Below are 17,992 nucleotides of genomic sequence, written 5' to 3' on the forward strand. Positions count from 1 at the left end.
ATTTAGTTTGTAATTGTTTTGTCTAAATTAAGTTTTATTATTTGCCCCGTTACGCACCAACTCTGACACTATAACCTCGGAATCACTCATTAACCCCGCCCCCCTTACTAACCCCCCAGGGGCGCGCTCCGGGTCGGGTCGGTTCGGTTCGGACACTCACCACGAACGAGGCCCGCGGCTCTGCGCCGTACGCGCGGTGCGAGTTGAATCCGGGAGAAGAAGTCACCGAACCCGAGTACGGAGCGAAGGCGGAGCCCGAAGAGCAGCGGCCGAGCTCCTCCGTCCTCGGGCCCAAGATGAGCCGGGAGCCGAAGGACGGAACCGAGGGAAGAGCCAGAGACACGGACGGCTGGAAGAGGAAGCCCGGAGGATAAGACATGATGACGGCCGCGCACACTGCAGCCCCGCGAGGACGCACGACCCGAGTCACATCGGAGAGCGACAGTTTCCCCAGGACAGCGAGAGGAGGAGAGGAGGAGGAAGAGGAGGAAGAATCAGAGGAAGAGGACGAAGAATCAGAGGAAGGAGAGGAGGAGGAAGAGGAAAGAGGAGTTTTAAAAACGGAGAAGCATCAAGAAGCATCGCAGGAGGAGACAAGAGTTCAACTGCTTAGTTTCTACTGAACTGATGGAGAGAGAGAGGGGGGGTGAGAGAGGGAGAGAGAGAGATGAGAGAGGGAGAGAGAGGGGGGAGGAAGGGGGGAGAGGGAGAGAGAGAGAGAGAGAGGAAGGGGGAGAGAGAGAGAGAGAGAGAGGAAGGGGGAGAGAGAGAGAGGGGGGAGAGAGAGGGAGAGAGAGGGGAGAGAGAGGGGGGGAGAGAGAGAGGAAGGGGGAGGGAGAGAGAGGGGGAGAGAGGGAGAGAGAGAGAGAGAGAGAGGAAGGGGGAGGGAGAGAGGGAGGGAGAGAAGGAGGAGGAAGGGAGAGAGAGGAAGGGAGAGAGAGGAAGGGAGGATGAAGTCTCTCTCTCCATCAGTTTTTGATTTCCACTCTTCTTCTTCTCTCACTGAACAGAATAAAAATATGAACCAATTAAAACTTTACTTCTTCACATGAAAACAAGTTTCTGAAATTTTTATTTCCTCAACAAAAATGAACAAAAATAAACAAAAACCCTTCATGTGTAAAATCGTCACAAATCCAGTCGCCCTGAGAATCGTCTTGTCTACAATTCTCTTTTTTCCTCTTCCTCTGCTGGTCAAAGCTTCTTGTTTTAATCTAGAATTCAATCTTCCTTATCCAAACCCAAGTTAAACCTTTTTCCATCTTCTCTACCCTCCCAAACCCCCCGCTCCCCCTCCTCCCTCCTCCCTTCTTCCAAGCAACTTTGCAAAAAAGATAGATGACATTCGCTAATATCCTGTCCCTCCTACTGACACTACCTGTCCTAGACCATTCCCCTCATCTCCTTTCACCACTCCCTCCCAGTGAGGTACCATCCACCGCCCTACGACCTCATCCCCTCTCCTCTTCTTCTTCTCCCTCCTGACCTCCTCTGTTCCTCATCCACCTCATCAATACCTCTCTGACAACTGGTCACTTCCCAACTCTGAAAGCAGCAAGAGTGAATCATCTGTTAAAGAAACTCTGACTTGAAACATTACAGACGGTCTCTCTTCTACCAGAGTTTCTCAAACACTTGACCTGTATGAATGGTTCAGGTCCTTCATCCCGACCCGTCCACTCCGCTGTGCTCTCCCCACTGTTAGGGGCGGAGCCACAGCTCATCATAATCCTGTCTGTTTTTCTTCCTGGTTCCAGATAGGTGGAAAGAGCTCCTCATGAGGGGCAGCAGAATCCCTTCAGTCTGAACCTGAAATTATAATAAACATATTCTACAATGAGCACTTGAAGCTTTTTTTGCCTGTTTGATAAATGTTTATATCTCTTGATTTTAGGGTGAATATCTTTATGGTTGATCCACTTACTGTAAGTTGCTTCTTTATATACAGTCACTGATCATATATCAGTGAACTGACTTTCCCTCTCTTCACCGTCTGTCATGTCCGGCCTGAGGTCAGATAATGAGCAGTGACCTCTTCCCTCCTGCTGCTTCCTCCTATCAGCTGCTGAGGAACGGAGTGTGTGTGTGTGTGAGGTTCTATCAGATGAGCTAAGTGTTTAAACTCAGTGTAATCTGATTAAGTCTATAAGTAGCAGGTTGTGACTGGAGACTACTAGTCTCAGCAGGACATGGTGAAAGTCTCTGGATTCATCAGAACCCGTCTCTTCGTCTCTTCGCTGGTGACGACGTCATCGTTTTTCTCCTCCCGGTTGTTGTTTCAGACGAGGATCTGCAGCAGGATCCAGATTTCCCCGCAGGTGAGAGTAGAATGATCCGACCTCTGGGTCGAGGCCGTGCTGCGTTCCGGAGCTTCAGTCAGTAATAGTTGATCCTCTTCAGTGCATCAGAGCTCAGGGAAAACAATAAATATCACAATATTCAAAACAATAATCTTCAGCATCATAGAAACAATTCGCTAATCAAACGTTTAGCTCTGGGGCTACAGTTCCCATGATGCTTTGGGGGAAGAAATCAGGAAGTGTGATGTAGCTCAGGCTTAGGTTTACAGAACTGTGTTTTCTATAGCAGAACAGTTTCATAAAATCGATCCATAAATCAATCAATCAATCAATCACTGTGACGATCCGCTTGCTGAAGTTTCTGGATATTTTCATTCCAGAGCAGAACTCCCGTTGACTCTTCCGACGATGGAGGAAGATTTCCAGGAGTCTGCTGTGAACTATGACCACCGGTGCTCTGACGCTGAGGTGACAAATGAAGTCCAAGAACTGGACCGAGTGTTCCAGGATCAACAGAACCACCAGAACCCTGAGGGTCCTCACTCTGATCCAGATCAAGTCCAACATCAGGTCAAAGATCAGACACCAGCGGATCCACCAGAGGTTCAGGTGGAGGACCAGGTGGAGGACCAGGTGGGGGACCAGGTGGAGAACCAAGTGAAGGTTCAGGTGGAGGACCAGCTGAAGGTTCAGGTGGAGGACCAAGTGAAGGTTCAGGTGGAGGACCAGGTGAAGGTTCAGGTGGGGGACCAAGTGAAGGTTCAGGTGGGGGACCAGGTGGAGGACCAGGTGAAGGTTCAGGTGGGGGACCAAGTGAAGGTTCAGGTGGAGGACCAGGTGGAGGACCAGGTGAAGGTTCAGGTGGGGGACCAAGTGAAGGTTCAGGTGGAGGACCAGGTGAAGGTTCAGGTGGGGGACCAATTGAAGGTTCAGGTGGGGGACCAGGTGGAGGACCAGGTGAAGGTTCAGGTGGGGGACCAAGTGAAGGTTCAGGTGGAGGACCAGGTGAAGGTTCAGGTGGGGGACCAAGTGAAGGTTCAGGTGGAGGACCAAGTGAAGGTTCAGGTGGAGGACCACGTGAAGGTTCAGGTGGGGGACCACGTGAAGGTTCAGGTGGGGGACCAAGTGAAAGTTCAGGTGGGGGACCAGGTGGAGGACCAGGTGAAGGTTCAGGTGGGGGACCAAGTGAAGGTTCAGGTGGAGGACCAGGTGAAGGTTCAGGTGGGGGACCAAGTGAAGGTTCAGGTGGAGGACCAAGTGAAAGTTCAGGTGGGGGACCAAGTGAAAGTTCAGGTGGGGGACCAGGTGGAGGACCAGGTGGAGGACCAGGTGAAGGTTCAGGTGGGGGACCAGGTGGAGAACCAGGTGGAGAACCAGGTAGAGGAACAGGTAGAGGACCAGGGTGCGCCTGACGTCCATGATGGTCCTGAGCTCGGAGGAGGAGGAGGTGTAGCTGAGTCTGATCTGAGTCCAGTCCACCCGCACCAGGACCAGGACCAGGACCAGGACCAGACACCTGCAGCAGCAGCTGATCAGGATGGATCTGGGGAGTCGGGCGGCGGCGTCCCGGCGCTGGTCGTCACTCAGGCGGAGGTGAGACGCTGCTGCAGCTCATGAATATTAATAAGGCTTCAGTTCTGTGTGTAAACGTGTGTGTGATCAGGTTCAAAGCTCGAGTGTGTGACAGCGTCTCTTCATCAGCTGACACGTTCCTCCTCTCATCTCTCCGCGGTTATGATTCTTATGATTCTTATGATTCTCTCCACGCGTCACGTTTTCAATAACACGTTTGTTCCTCGTGAACTATTTTAAATCTGGTTCGAGCGTCTGAACGATCTTTTATCTCACAACGGATTTTTACTTCCTGACAGATTATTTTTCTCTTTCTGCTTCTTTAGTTCAGCGTTAACGGAATCACAGTAATATTCATATTCACACTTTGTTTTTCACACGTTACAGTAATCTGTACATCATTAGGCCGAGGCAATATTTAGTCCTCGTGTCTCCAGAGAAGAAGAAATCGTCTCATGGATTCTCCAGGTTTTTTAATCAAATGACTCACATTTTCTATTAAATAATCGATTATTAATCGATGAAGTCATATTTCATATAAGTGAATCTGTGTCGTTGTGTGAAGGCGTCGACGGACTGACAGAAAATGAGTCAATAATCATATTGATCATCAGTTTGTTGCTTGTTGGTTTATGAATTTGTTTTTCGTACAACTGTACAATTACTCTTATCTTTTTATTATCTTTTATGTGTCACTTTTTTTCTCCTAAGTGGAAACATTTTGCTTTCAGGTCAACGGTCAAGGTCACTAACTTCAGAAGTCATACGTTAATTATGATAAAAATCCATTTAACACCTTCACTGTATTTATGGACATATTTCATCTTTAATAAGTTACTGATGAATAAAATCCGTCCGACTGATTTATTCTTTAGCTGATGGACATTATGTTTGTATTTTACATGAAAAATTATATATATATATATGTGTACATATATATATGTATGTATTTGAGTGTTATTATTATTTCCAGTTATTTATAATCAAGTTTATGGTTAAACTGTAAAATGTCAAACCTCAATTGCATTTCTTTGTCATAAATGTTTGATAACGACATCTTAGGAATCATTGACAGATCTTGAATAAACATATACATGTATATTTATACATATACATATATATATATATATGCTGATCATATCAGAATTTATTGTTTTTGCTCCTTGATATTGGTATCGGCTAATAAATTCTTATCAGTCGTATTCTGATTCATACAACTTTTTTTAAATTGTCAATAAGAAGATGAAGAAATGTTTGATTTTTATTTCTGTTTCAAAAAATAAAGATAAAGAACTGAACAGAATAGAAATATTTATTTTTAAGCACAAACACGAATATGTTAAAGTAAAACGTGGTGACATAACTTTATTTTCCTTGTTGAAATAAAACTCGTCCCGTCTTAAACAAATCAAATGATTTCATCTGCAGAATCTGGATGTTCCTATGTTTCCTCCAGTTTCAGTGACGTTGACTGATCATCACTGATTCACTGTCACTTCAGCTGCTTTCACAAAAACCAATAAGATAAACACATTGTAAATTATATATATATATATTTATATATATTATTACAAAAAATCTGTCAAACCTGTATGAACGTGTTTTTCTGGACCAAACTCCTGAGACGTTATATTTGGAATATTAACTTCTCACAGTACTAATTCATTTCTCCAACCAACCGTCGGCGTGTGTTGTAATAATATAATAATACATCATATTTGTTGTAGCTCAGAGACACTGGTGAAACACGCTACACGCTACACGCAACACACAAAACATGCTACACGCTAAACATGGGACACGGGACAAAACAGAACCTGAAGCTTCTCTGCTGCGAAACTGTGTCCTCATCATTTACAGTCTGAGACGAGGCAGCTGAAATCAAAAAGATGAGGTGTGTGTGTGTGTGTGTGTGTGTGTAATGAGCTCTCCTGGGATGCCCCGTCCCAACAGTTAAAGGACAAACTGATGCTCTGTGAGATGTTAAACTGCTGCTGGTGTCTGAGGCCTAATCGTCCTCAACAGGCGGCGGCGACGCGTTGGTGAAGATCAACGCCACTTTGAGGCGGTCGGACATTTTGTGGAGCAGAAAAGCGTCTCTCATGTGCTAATGCTGCCGCCGCGGGACGGACTGAGGAGTGAAGACTGTGATGTCACACAGCAGACGGTGTTTCAGTGTGTGTGTGTGTGTTTCTGATGGAAAAGACAGAAAGAAAATAAAAAGGGAGTTTTTCTTTAAATTCTAATCTATAACACTGCTTCGACCTCCGACCCCTGGAGGTCGCGACCTGGAGTCTCTGACAACATCCGATTAGAAATGAAAAATTGGGCAGGAAGGAAAGGAAAAATATTTTCTGCTTGTCTTCGTCGAACGTGAATAGAGGAACTGATGAGCAGATTTAGATATTTCCTGTGTGTTTGTCAGAGTCCGGCGGCGCCCCAGGTGGGTCCAGGTGAACCTCCAGACCCCGACGGAGGAGACATGAGCTGCAGCGACCTGCTGTCACTCAGGAGCGACTCCCGCAGGGTGAGTGACACACGTCACGTCTGAGACAAACACTCAAATAATAAATCTTATTCAGACAGTTTCTGTCTTATTGTAGCTGCTGCAAGGACTTCTTGGACAATATCGTCGGTAGGAGGTAGGAAGCATTGAAGCTCCTTTCCTTGTCATGGCTGCCTCTGACACACTGACACACCTGAACACACACGTCACATGACCACTCAGGTGTAAACAGGAAGTAGACGGAGGAACAGGGACGACGACGAGGTGGAACTGTTCCTGACGGGAGGTTTTAGTGATAAGAACCAATCAGAGAAGAGAACGTGATGATGTCATCGTTCACTGACACGTGGAGCAGCAGCATTTCCACAAGAGGCTGGAAAACTTCGCCAGCCGCAACCGTAGCAACAGTTTTAAAAATGAACACGTCAGTGTGGGCGGAGCCTCAGCCGGCTCCACCCCCTCCCTCCCTCACAGACGTTACTACAGACTGATGGAAACGACTGTATGAACGAACAGAGCTCCTGCGAAAACCAAAAAACAATCTGACTTCATCTTGTCCAGATGACCCCCCCCCCCCCCCGAGGCTGTAACGTAATCATAATTCCCTTGACCTCTGGTGACCCCTCCTTTCAGAGCGGCACCCGCCGCAAAATGGTTTTTAGATTTGTTCAACAATCACAGACAGAGATGTCGGAGAGTTCAAAAACCTTCTTCTTCTTCTTCTTCTTCTTCGTTTGCAGTGAGGAGGTCATCACTGCAGAAGAACTATTAAATGCAGATTAATTCTCCTCTGATTCGTCTTCGTTGCTTCTCGACCTGTTGCTGCTTTAATGCAGATTTATTTTCCTCTGAGACTTTTCTTTTCTTCTTCTGCAGTTTCATCTTCACAGAAACATTAACGTGGTTAATCACGTTCATCAGATCAGAAGAAGAAACAACCGGAGGATCAGTCTCTGAACACGTCTCCTTTGTTTCATCTTTAATTTGTGAAGTTGACGAAAGTGATTTGAGACTAAACGACTTTAAAGGATCAATTCACCCAAAATGTCAGCGTCTCCTCCTCCTTCCTGTGAGCAGCCTCTTGACCCCCCTCTCAATCTTTAGAACAAAATCACAGTGTTTTAAGAACAAAGTGTAAATAATGAGTCAAATGAGTCAAATGTAATAAATCAAGTGAAGCAGAAACATGAGATCATAATGATCATATGTGTTGACGTGTTGCAGAGTGAAGACGACGACACCAGGAGTGTGACCACCTCCTCCGTCATGGTGAGTGTGTGTGTGTACAATGAGTGATGTGTGGCCCCGCCCCCGACAGGTGTGTTGATGTGGGCGGGTCTTCTGTGTCCCCGCCCCCAGTCTCTGTTCCCCAGGCAGCAGCTGGACCCTCTGGAGAAGGCCTGGTGGAGGAGCTCCGCTCTGGGCCTCATCGTGGCTCAGAGGCAGCTGCTCGCTCAGGAGCCCGCCCTCGTCCTGAAGAAGGTGAAGATCAGACAAACCAATCAGAGAGCAGAGATTCTGTATCCCTGGTAGAAATGACTGACAATCATACTGACTGAAGCTCTTTCCTTTTCCTCCTCAGGACTTCATCACTGTGAGTATTTCCTGGTGGATCAGCAGAGAAAAATTAAACAAACTAATTTTCACAAAACAACAGAAATTCAAGTTTTATCAATTTCCTTCAAGTCTGTCGGTTCCTGGTCGTCATCTTCATCAAGATTCAAACTTTTTTCCTCCTCCTCTGTCCCCACCCCCTCTTCTGTCTCCTCCCCCTCACGCTGACAACCTGTGGGATGTGAACCATCCTGTTCATGAAGGGGGTGAGTCGTCTTTTCACTGCTGTTCACATGAACCATGATTGTCTGACAGGTGTGAACTGCCGAACAGCTGATGCTCACAGCTGATGCTCACAGCTGATGCTCACAGCTGATGCTCATAGCTTTTTTTCTTCTTTTTTTCGGTTTATATTTTTTGGGGGCTTTTTCCGCCTTTAATTTGACAGGGCAGTTAGGTGAGGAAGGGGAGATAGAGGGGGGAAGACATGCAGGAAGCCATCATAGGTCGGATTCAAACCCTGGACCTCTGCGTCAAGGCATAAACCTCGAAGTATATGTGTGCTAGCTCTATCCACTGAGCCACACCTGACACACACCTGACACACCTGAGACACACCTGAGACACACCTGAGACACACCTGACACACACCTGAGACACACCTGAGACACACCTGACACACACCTGACACACACCTGAGACACACCTGACACACACCTGACACACACCTGAGACACACCTGACACACACCTGACACACACCTGACACACACCTGAGACACACCTGAGACACACCTGACACACACCTGACACACACCTGACACACCTGAGACACACATGACACACACCTGAGACACACCTGAGACACACCTGAGACACACCTGACACACACCTGAGACACACCTGACACACACCTGAGACACACCTGACACACACCTGACACACACCTGACACACCTGAGACACACCTGACACACACCTGACACACACCTGACACACACCTGAGACACACCTGACACACACCTGACACACACCTGAGACACACCTGACACACACCTGACACACACCTGACACACACCTGAGACACACCTGAGACACACCTGACACACACCTGACACACACCTGACACACCTGAGACACACATGACACACACCTGAGACACACCTGAGACACACCTGACACACACCTGAGACACACCTGAGACACACCTGAGACACACCTGACACACACCTGACACACACCTGAGACACACCTGACACACCTGACACACACCTGAGACACACCTGAGACACACCTGACACACCTGACACACACCTGAGACACACCTGAGACACACCTGACACACACCTGAGACACACCTGACACACACCTGACACACACCTGACACACACCTGAGACACACCTGAGACACACCTGACACACACCTGACGACGTGACATCACCATGACGACATAACATCACCTCATCACATCTAACGGTTCTGTCGTCTCTTTGCTTCCTGCTCTCGACTCCTCGGGACACGCCCAGTTTGTAAGTTTCCCTCGTTTCTCTCGTCTCTGTTGTTTCTCTGTGTTTTCAGATCTAATGAGTTCAGTGACAGTTTCACTGCAGCTGCTTGATCCAGATGTTTTCACTTCAGATCAGATCCACAACACACACATATATATATATATATATATATATATATATATATATACAATACATTGTGTTGCTTTAATGACTTTCACCAAACGGAGAATTTGTAGTTTAGACGTTCACTCAGAGTGAACATGTGATGAAACAGAATGAACGGTCCGTCCAGCTCGACCAATCACAGGTCGGCTGACTTCCTCCTCTGCGCCTCATCATCACCACGACCACCAGAGGTCGAACCTCAGTGTGGGTCGCCAGACGCTGCTGCACAGACGAGAAGGATCGTGTCTACATGACAGTGTGTGTGTGTGTGTTCAGACTGCACTCCACTGGGCAGCGAAGCAGGGCCGTCAGGAAGTGGTGGACATGATGCTTCGCTCCGGAGCCGACGTCAACGTCAAATCGGTGAGTGGTGTGTGTGTGTGTTTGTGTGTGTGTGTTGACATGCAAATGTAAAATGTACGTGACCAGTATCAAACATTATTATATTATTATATTAATGTAATTATGATGTACAAACACGACTGTCTGGTTTCTGATCATCTGATTGAATATAGTTGTGTTTCATCAATACGACAAAGCTCGATATGAAAACTGGTCAATTCAGAGGCAAAAACTATTGATCAGTTTATTGAAAAGCAAATTAAAATCTGTAACAATAAAATTGAACTCATTCAAATATTGTTATTATTTCTTTTCCTCTAAATACGTTTACAAAAGTATTATAAATATTTATTATTTATTTATTATTATTATTTCACATTAATTAATTAGTCACATGTTTGACTAAAACCTTGTCTTCATCCTCTTCATCACTCGTCTTCATCACTCGTTTTCACAACAGCACGTAAGTTTCTTTTGAAGCAATTGAACAATTGAAGCTGTTTCACCAAAATACTGATGTTTACTGGACTGAAAGAGATTCATCTGTTTCTTACTCTCCTCACCCACGTCTCTCTAAAGGGGGTAAGTCATGATTTAATATTACACACACACACACACAGACACACACACACACACACACACACACAGAAACAAACACACGCACAGACTGATTTGCTGCATAAGCTTCTGGGTTTATCATACAGATTGTGGTCAATCTGTACATCAGTTACATCCAGTTATAAAACAGGTAGCTCAAATTAAGTGATCTGATCTGGTTCACAGGGAGTCATTTGTCACAGGTCTGTATCACTCTGAGGAAGTAACGACATGCGTAGACGTGAGCAGAGTGAAGTTGAGGAAATGTACGAGAGCTCAGAGCACACCGTGAGGTTGTGAGGCTGTGAGGTTGTGAGGCTGTGAGGTTGTGAGGTTGTGAGGCTGTGAGGTTGTGAGGTTGTGAGGTTGTGAGGTTGTGAGTCTGTGAGGCTGTGAGGTTGTGAGTCTGTGAGTCTGTGAGTCTGTGAGTCTGTGAGGTTGTGAGTCTGTGAGGTTGTGAGGCTGTGAGGTTGTGAGGTTGTGAGTCTGTGAGTCTGTGAGGCTGTGAGGTTGTGAGTCTGTGAGTCTGTGAGTCTGTGAGGTTGTGAGTCTGTGAGTCTGTGAGGTTGTGTGGTTGTGAGACTGTGAGGCTGTGAGGTTGTGAGGATGTGAGGCTGTGAGGTTGTGAGGTTGTGAGGATGTGAGGTTGTGAGTCTGTGAGGCTGTGAGGTTGTGAGGTTGTGAGGCTGTGAGGTTGTGAGTCTGTGAGGCTGTGAGGTTGTGTGGTTGTGAGACTGTGAGGTTGTGAGTCTGTGAGTCTGTGAGTCTGTGAGGCTGTGAGGTTGTGAGGATGTGAGGCTGTGAGGTTGTGAGGTTGTGAGGATGTGAGGTTGTGAGTCTGTGAGGTTGTGATGTTGTGAGGCTGTGAGGCTGTGAGGTTGTGACGCTGTGAGGTTGTGAGGTTGTGAGGCTGTGAGGTTGTGAGGTTGTGAGGTTGTGAGGCTGTGAGGTTGTGAGGTTGTGAGTCTGTGAGGTTGTGAGTCTGTGAGGCTGTGAGGTTGTGTGGTTGTGAGACTGTGAGGTTGTGAGTCTGTGAGTCTGTGAGTCTGTGAGGCTGTGAGGTTGTGAGGATGTGAGGCTGTGAGGTTGTGAGGTTGTGAGGATGTGAGGTTGTGAGTCTGTGAGGTTGTGATGTTGTGAGGCTGTGAGGCTGTGAGGTTGTGACGCTGTGAGGTTGTGAGGTTGTGAGGCTGTGAGGTTGTGAGGTTGTGAGGCTGCGAGGTTGCGAGGGGTGTAGTTTTGTAATGGGCTGCAGCCCACAGCAGCCTGAGAGCCCAGCTCTTTATATCACAGTTGGGCCTGAAGTGAGCTGCTGCTTGAATGCTCTGTTCATGTCAACGACTCATGCTCACAATGGTCAGGATCAAAGTGTTTAACACAACAACATGATCCATTGTCCACACACACACACACACACACACACACACACACACACACACACATCAGTTTTTATGTATTTCATGGTGCAGCAGCCAACTGGACATGATGGGGAACGTGTGCAGATGTTTGACGAGCGTGACATCAAACGTCCTCTAGGGAGCTGCAGACGAGAGTTTAGAGAAACTACAGACGTCGTCATAATCATCACTGACGTCTGGTCTGTCACTCAGCCGCCGGACTGACAGTGACGGGAGCCTTCTGCTCATCTGATGGCGGGCGGTCGGTCCACTGGGACTCGACGCCGCTAATGTGCATAAACGACGTCTGCGGCAGGAAATAGCGGCAGACGTCAGAATGACGGACACGAAGAGGAAGTGAAGAAGAAGAATGTGTCTGATTGAGGTCGACAGACTTCTTCTGTTGTTTCTCTGGTGTCTTTGGTCGTTTGAGGATCTGAGATGAAGTTTCCACTTCCTCATTAACTCTGTTCTCACTTTGTGTTTCAAACCTGGAGAAATGTGAAGTTGTACTGAAGGTAAAGGAGCGTTCCATTCGCTCGCCTGTCGGTGGCGTCACGTCTCCTCTGTACACGTGTCAGTGTGTTTGTCTGAAGAGTCAAATAGACGTTTGATCCAGTTTGTGGTGAAGGACGTCGTCATGTGTGTTGTTGTGAGTCAAACTGTAAAATGTGTTTCATCTACAGGGTTACACAGCTCTTCACCTCGCCTCCATCCACGGACACCGACACGTCGTCCACGCCCTCGTCAACACCTACAGTGAGTCAGAGAGTCAGAGAGTCAGAGAGACAGAGTCAGAGAGACAGAGAGTCAGAGAGACAGAGAGTCAGAGAGACAGAGAGTCAGAGTCAGAGTCAGAGAGTCAGAGAGTCAGAGAGTCAGAGAGTCAGAGAGACAGAGAGTCAGAGAGACAGAGAGTCAGAGAGTCAGAGAGTCAGAGAGACAGAGAGTCAAGAGAGACAGAGTCAGAGGGACAGAGTCAGAGAGTCAGAGTCAGAGAGTCAAAAGAGACAGAGAGTCAGAGAGTCAAAAGAGACAGAGTCAGAGAGACAGAGAGTCAGAGAGTCAGAGAGTCAGAGAGTCAGAGTCAGAGAGACAGAGAGTCAAGAGAGACAGAGTCAGAGAGACAGAGAGTCAGAGAGTCAGAGAGTCAAGAGAGACAGAGTCAGAGGGACAGAGTCAGAGAGTCAGAGTCAGAGAGTCAGAGAGTCAAAAGAGACAGAGTCAGAGAGACAGAGAGTCAGAGAGTCAGAGAGTCAGAGAGTCAGAGTCAGAGAGACAGAGAGTCAAGAGAGACAGAGTCAGAGAGACAGAGAGTCAGAGAGTCAGAGAGTCAGAGAGTCAGAGTCAGAGAGACAGAGAGTCAGAGAGTCAGAGTCAGAGTCAGAGAGTCAGAGAGTCAGAGTCAGAGTCAGAGTCAAGAGAGTCAGAGAGACAGAGAGTCAGAGAGTCAGAGAGTCAGAGAGACAGAGAGTCAGAGAGTCAAGAGAGACAGAGAGTCAGAGAGACAGAGAGTCAGAGAGACAGAGTCAGAGAGTCAGAGAGTCAGAGAGTCAGAGAGTCAGAGTCAGAGAGACAGAGAGACAGAGAGACAGAGAGTCAAGAGAGACAGAGAGTCAGAGTCAGAGAGACAGAGAGTCAGAGAGACAGAGAGTCAGAGAGACAGAGAGTCAAGAGAGACAGAGAGTCAGAGTCAGAGAGACAGAGAGTCAGAGAGTCAAGAGAGACAGAGAGTCAGAGAGACAGAGAGTCAGAGAGACAGAGTCAGAGAGTCAGAGAGTCAGAGAGTCAGAGAGTCAGAGTCAGAGAGACAGAGAGACAGAGAGACAGAGAGTCAAGAGAGACAGAGAGTCAGAGTCAGAGAGACAGAGAGACAGAGAGTCAAGAGAGACAGAGAGTCAGAGTCAGAGAGACAGAGAGTCAGAGTCAGAGAGACAGAGTCAGAGAGACAGAGAGACAGAGTCAGAGAGACAGAGAGACAGAGAGTCAAGAGAGACAGAGAGTCAGAGAGACAGAGAGTCAGAGAGTCAGAGAGTCAGAGAGACAGAGAGTCAGAGTCAGAGAGACAGAGAGTCAGAGAGTCAGAGAGTCAGAGTCAGAGAGACAGAGAGTCAGAGAGTCAGAGTCAGAGAGACAGAGAGACAGAGAGACAGAGAGTCAAGAGAGACAGAGAGTCAGAGAGACAGAGAGTCAGAGAGTCAGAGAGTCAGAGAGTCAGAGAGTCAGAGAGTCAGAGAGACAGAGTCAGAGAGACAGAGTCAGAGAGACAGAGAGACAGAGTCAGAGAGACAGAGTCAGAGAGACAGAGTCAGCGAGACAGAGAGACAGAGTCAGAGAGTCAGAGAGAGTCAGAGAGACAGAGTCAGAGAGACAGAGTCAGAGAGTCAGAGAGTCAAGAGAGTCAGAGAGTCAAGAGAGTCAGAGAGTCAAGAGAGTCAGAGAGTCAAGAGAGTCAGAGAGTCAGAGAGTCAGAGAGTCAAGAGAGTCAGAGTCAAGAGAGACAGAGAGTCGAGAGTCAGAGAGTCAGAGAGACAGAGAGTCGAGAGTCAGAGAGACAGAGAGTCAGAGAGTCAAGAGAGTCAAGAGAGTCAGAGTCAAGAGAGACAGAGAGTCAGAGAGTCAGAGAGTCAGAGAGAGTCAGAGAGTCAAGAGAGTCAAGAGAGTCAGAGAGTCAAGAGAGTCAAGAGAGTCAGAGTCAAGAGAGTCAAGAGAGTCAGAGAGTCAGAGAGTCAAGAGAGTCAAGAGAGTCAAGAGAGTCAAGAGAGTCAGAGAGTCAGAGTCAGAGAGTCAAGAGAGTCAAGAGAGTCAGAGAGTCAAGAGAGTCAGAGAGTCAAGAGAGTCAAGAGAGTCAAGAGAGTCAGAGAGTCAAGAGAGTCAGAGAGTCAGAGAGTCAGAGAGTCAGAGAGAGTCAGAGAGTCAGAGAGTCAGAGTCAGAGAGTCAAGAGAGTCAAGAGAGTCAGAGAGTCAAGAGAGTCAAGAGAGTCAAGAGAGTCAAGAGAGTCAAGAGAGTCAGAGAGTCAAGAGAGTCAGAGAGTCAAGAGAGTCAAGAGAGTCAAGAGAGTCAAGAGAGTCAAGAGAGTCAAGAGAGTCAAGAGAGTCAGAGAGTCAAGAGAGTCAGAGAGTCAAGAGAGTCAGAGAGTCAAGAGAGTCAGAGAGTCAGAGAGTCAGAGAGTCAAGAGAGTCAGAGAGTCAGAGAGTCAGAGAGTCAGAGAGTCAGAGAGAGTCAGAGAGACAGAGAGTCAAGAGAGTCAGAGAGTCAGAGAGTCAGAGAGTCAGAGAGTCAGAGAGAGTCAGAGAGTCAAGAGAGTCAAGAGAGTCAGAGAGTCAAGAGAGTCAGAGAGTCAGAGAGTCAGAGAGAGTCAGAGAGACAGAGAGTCAAGAGAGTCAGAGAGTCAGAGAGTCAGAGAGTCAAGAGAGTCAAGAGAGTCAAGAGAGTCAGAGAGTCAAGAGAGTCAAGAGAGTCAGAGTCAAGAGAGTCAAGAGAGTCAGAGTCAGAGAGTCAAGAGAGTCAAGAGAGTCAAGAGAGTCAGAGAGACAGAGAGTCAGAGAGTCAGAGTCAGAGAGTCAAGAGAGTCAAGAGAGTCAGAGAGTCAAGAGAGTCAAGAGAGTCAGAGAGTCAGAGTCAGAGAGTCAAGAGAGTCAAGAGAGTCAGAGAGTCAAGAGAGTCAAGAGAGTCAGAGAGTCAAGAGAGTCAGAGAGTCAGAGAGTCAGAGAGTCAGAGAGAGTCAGAGAGTCAAGAGAGTCAAGAGAGTCAGAGAGTCAAGAGAGTCAGAGAGTCAGAGAGTCAGAGAGTCAGAGAGAGTCAGAGAGACAGAGTCAGAGAGACAGAGAGTCAAGAGAGTCAAGAGAGACAGAGAGTCAGAGAGTCAGAGAGACAGAGAGTCAAGAGAGACAGAGAGTCAAGAGAGACAGAGAGTCAAGAGAGTCAGAGAGTCAAGAGAGTCAGAGAGTCAGAGAGTCAGAGAGTCAGAGAGTCAGAGAGTCAAGAGAGTCAAGAGAGTCAGAGAGTCAGAGAGTCAGAGTCAGAGAGTCAAGAGAGTCAAGAGAGTCAGAGAGTCAGAGAGTCAGAGTCAGAGAGTCAAGAGAGTCAGAGAGTCAGAGAGTCAGAGAGTCAGAGTCAGAGAGTCAAGAGAGTCAAGAGAGTCAGAGAGTCAGAGAGTCAAGAGAGTCAGAGAGTCAGAGAGTCAGAGAGTCAAGAGAGTCAAGAGAGTCAGAGAGTCAGAGAGTCAGAGTCAGAGAGTCAAGAGAGTCAAGAGAGTCAGAGAGTCAGAGTCAGAGAGTCAAGAGAGTCAAGAGAGTCAGAGAGTCAGAGAGTCAAGAGAGACAGAGAGTCAGAGAGTCAGAGAGTCAAGAGAGTCAGAGAGTCAGAGTCAGAGAGTCAAGAGAGTCAGAGAGTCAGAGAGTCAAGAGAGTCAAGAGAGTCAGAGAGACAGAGAGTCAAGAGAGTCAAGAGAGTCAGAGAGTCAAGAGAGTCAAGAGAGTCAGAGTCAAGAGAGTCAAGAGAGTCAAGAGAGTCAGAGAGTCAAGAGAGTCAAGAGAGTCAGAGAGTCAGAGAGTCAAGAGAGTCAGAGAGTCAGAGTCAGAGAGTCAGAGAGTCAAGAGAGTCAGAGAGTCAAGAGAGTCAAGAGAGTCAGAGAGTCAGAGAGTCAAGAGAGTCAGAGAGTCAGAGTCAGAGAGTCAAGAGAGTCAAGAGAGTCAGAGAGTCAAGAGAGTCAAGAGAGTCAAGAGAGTCAAGAGAGTCAAGAGAGTCAGAGAGTCAAGAGAGTCAGAGAGTCAAGAGAGTCAAGAGAGTCAAGAGAGTCAAGAGAGTCAGAGTCAAGAAAGTCAGAGAGACAGTCAGAGTGTTGCTTAGGTGTTTGATCATAAGAACTAGAAACATCCTTCAGTATAAATCCTCCTGATGCTGCTAATGAGGCTAACAACCCCCCCCCTTGTCGGCCATATGCTGCGAGTCAGAGCACAGAGGTCCCGACTGTCTGATTCCATATGTCCACAGAGGGACGAGGCCGCCGCCACACCACAGACCATCATCACACATGACGTCACCTGCCAATCAAATGGTTTTCTCGTGATCAAATTAAGATGAAAGAGATGATTTTAATGTCGTAGCATCATCTATTCCATCTCCGTGACGTCGTCTCTTTGTGTCGTCAGATGCTAAAACCAGCGTCAGAGATTATCACGGGAAGACGGCGCCTCACTACTGGAGCGGCGGCAGCGACGTCTTCGCTAGAGAAGATTCTCAGTCAGGTGAGACACCACGATATTCATTATTATTATGGAACAAAGTCACCGTCTGATGGTTGTCTATTAGTTTCTAATGTTGGTAAAAACACGACGAGGTGGATCAGAAAGTTCTGAGGCTATAAAAAGTGATTTGAAGATGGCCGCCCTCAGGCCTCAGAACTTGTTGTGGTCCAGGGAAACGTTCGGTGATTCTTTCCGACTGATGTTTCCAGGTGCGAGGTTGTCTCGAGGACGGCGGACGCAGCGTTACGTTCTGCCCTCGCTGCTGCTGACACGCTCTCGCAGTCACGGTCAACTGCACCTGGAGTTCGTGACGGCGCCTCAGTCGACCTCGCACGACGTGTTAAACCTCCACGTCTGAGGTCTCACTCCGGGCATCAGGTCATCGTCCAGCTCCACGTCAGTCGTCAACCACAGGAAGCTGCTGAGACATTATGTATTAAGATTAGTCATGATGAACATATTCTATTGAAGTGTGTGTGTGTGTGTGTGTGTGTGTGTGTTGTACAGTATATTGAGAAATGTCAATAAATTCTTTTTCACAAAGGAAAATGAGTGACAGTGAGTTTCGACTGGTGGACACGTGCTGTTACTGCAGCTGTGACCAGCTGATCGACGGCCATTTCCTGTTTCTGCGTCTCGTATCCACACGCTCATCATATCCGTGTGTGATTCTCTGGTTCGACCAGCAGCTCAGATCTGTTGAAGCTACAGGTCGCGGAGCCAAACAGGAAGCTGGTGACACGTGACACAGTCGTGTCTCTCCACCGTCACTTCGGAGGCCAGGGGACGGTAACAAGATGGC

General features: G+C 47.5%; 2 protein-coding genes across 3 annotated transcripts in view; one reads left to right on the plus strand and one right to left on the minus strand.

The window, feature by feature from the left end:
- Window positions 1–627, minus strand: part of irx5b (iroquois homeobox 5b) — a 4,789-nt gene extending 4,162 nt beyond the window's left edge. The window contains exon 1 of the mRNA XM_047333322.1: window positions 161–627. Within this exon, the coding sequence (XP_047189278.1) occupies window positions 161–379 (219 nt within the window). The 5' untranslated portion in view covers window positions 380–627. The remainder of the gene's footprint in view (window positions 1–160) is intronic.
- Window positions 628–2,188: 1,561 nt separating this feature from the next.
- LOC118314835 (probable inactive protein kinase DDB_G0270444) lies at window positions 2,189–17,705 on the plus strand. Of its 2 annotated transcripts, none has more exons than XR_007030990.1 (14): window positions 2,189–2,318; window positions 2,681–3,893; window positions 6,298–6,399; window positions 7,603–7,647; window positions 7,738–7,860; window positions 7,961–7,972; window positions 8,196–8,198; window positions 9,458–9,460; window positions 9,881–9,967; window positions 10,407–10,409; window positions 10,526–10,528; window positions 12,627–12,699; window positions 16,897–17,190; window positions 17,400–17,445. XR_007030990.1 is itself a non-coding variant. In XM_035641541.2 (14 exons), exons 2-14 carry the CDS (start codon window positions 2,709–2,711, stop codon window positions 17,546–17,548), a joined length of 1,884 nt encoding a protein of 627 aa, XP_035497434.2. In that variant the 5' UTR covers window positions 2,189–2,318; window positions 2,681–2,708; the 3' UTR covers window positions 17,549–17,705. The 2 variants fall into 2 exon arrangements, 1 of the variants encoding a protein (XP_035497434.2); XM_035641541.2 differs by having other exon boundaries at window positions 17,095–17,190; window positions 17,400–17,705.
- Window positions 17,706–17,992: the final 287 nt, after the last annotated feature.

The sequence above is a fragment of the Scophthalmus maximus genome, chromosome 7 (assembly GCF_022379125.1).
Source record: "Scophthalmus maximus strain ysfricsl-2021 chromosome 7, ASM2237912v1, whole genome shotgun sequence".
Taxonomy (NCBI): domain Eukaryota; kingdom Metazoa; phylum Chordata; class Actinopteri; order Pleuronectiformes; family Scophthalmidae; genus Scophthalmus; species Scophthalmus maximus.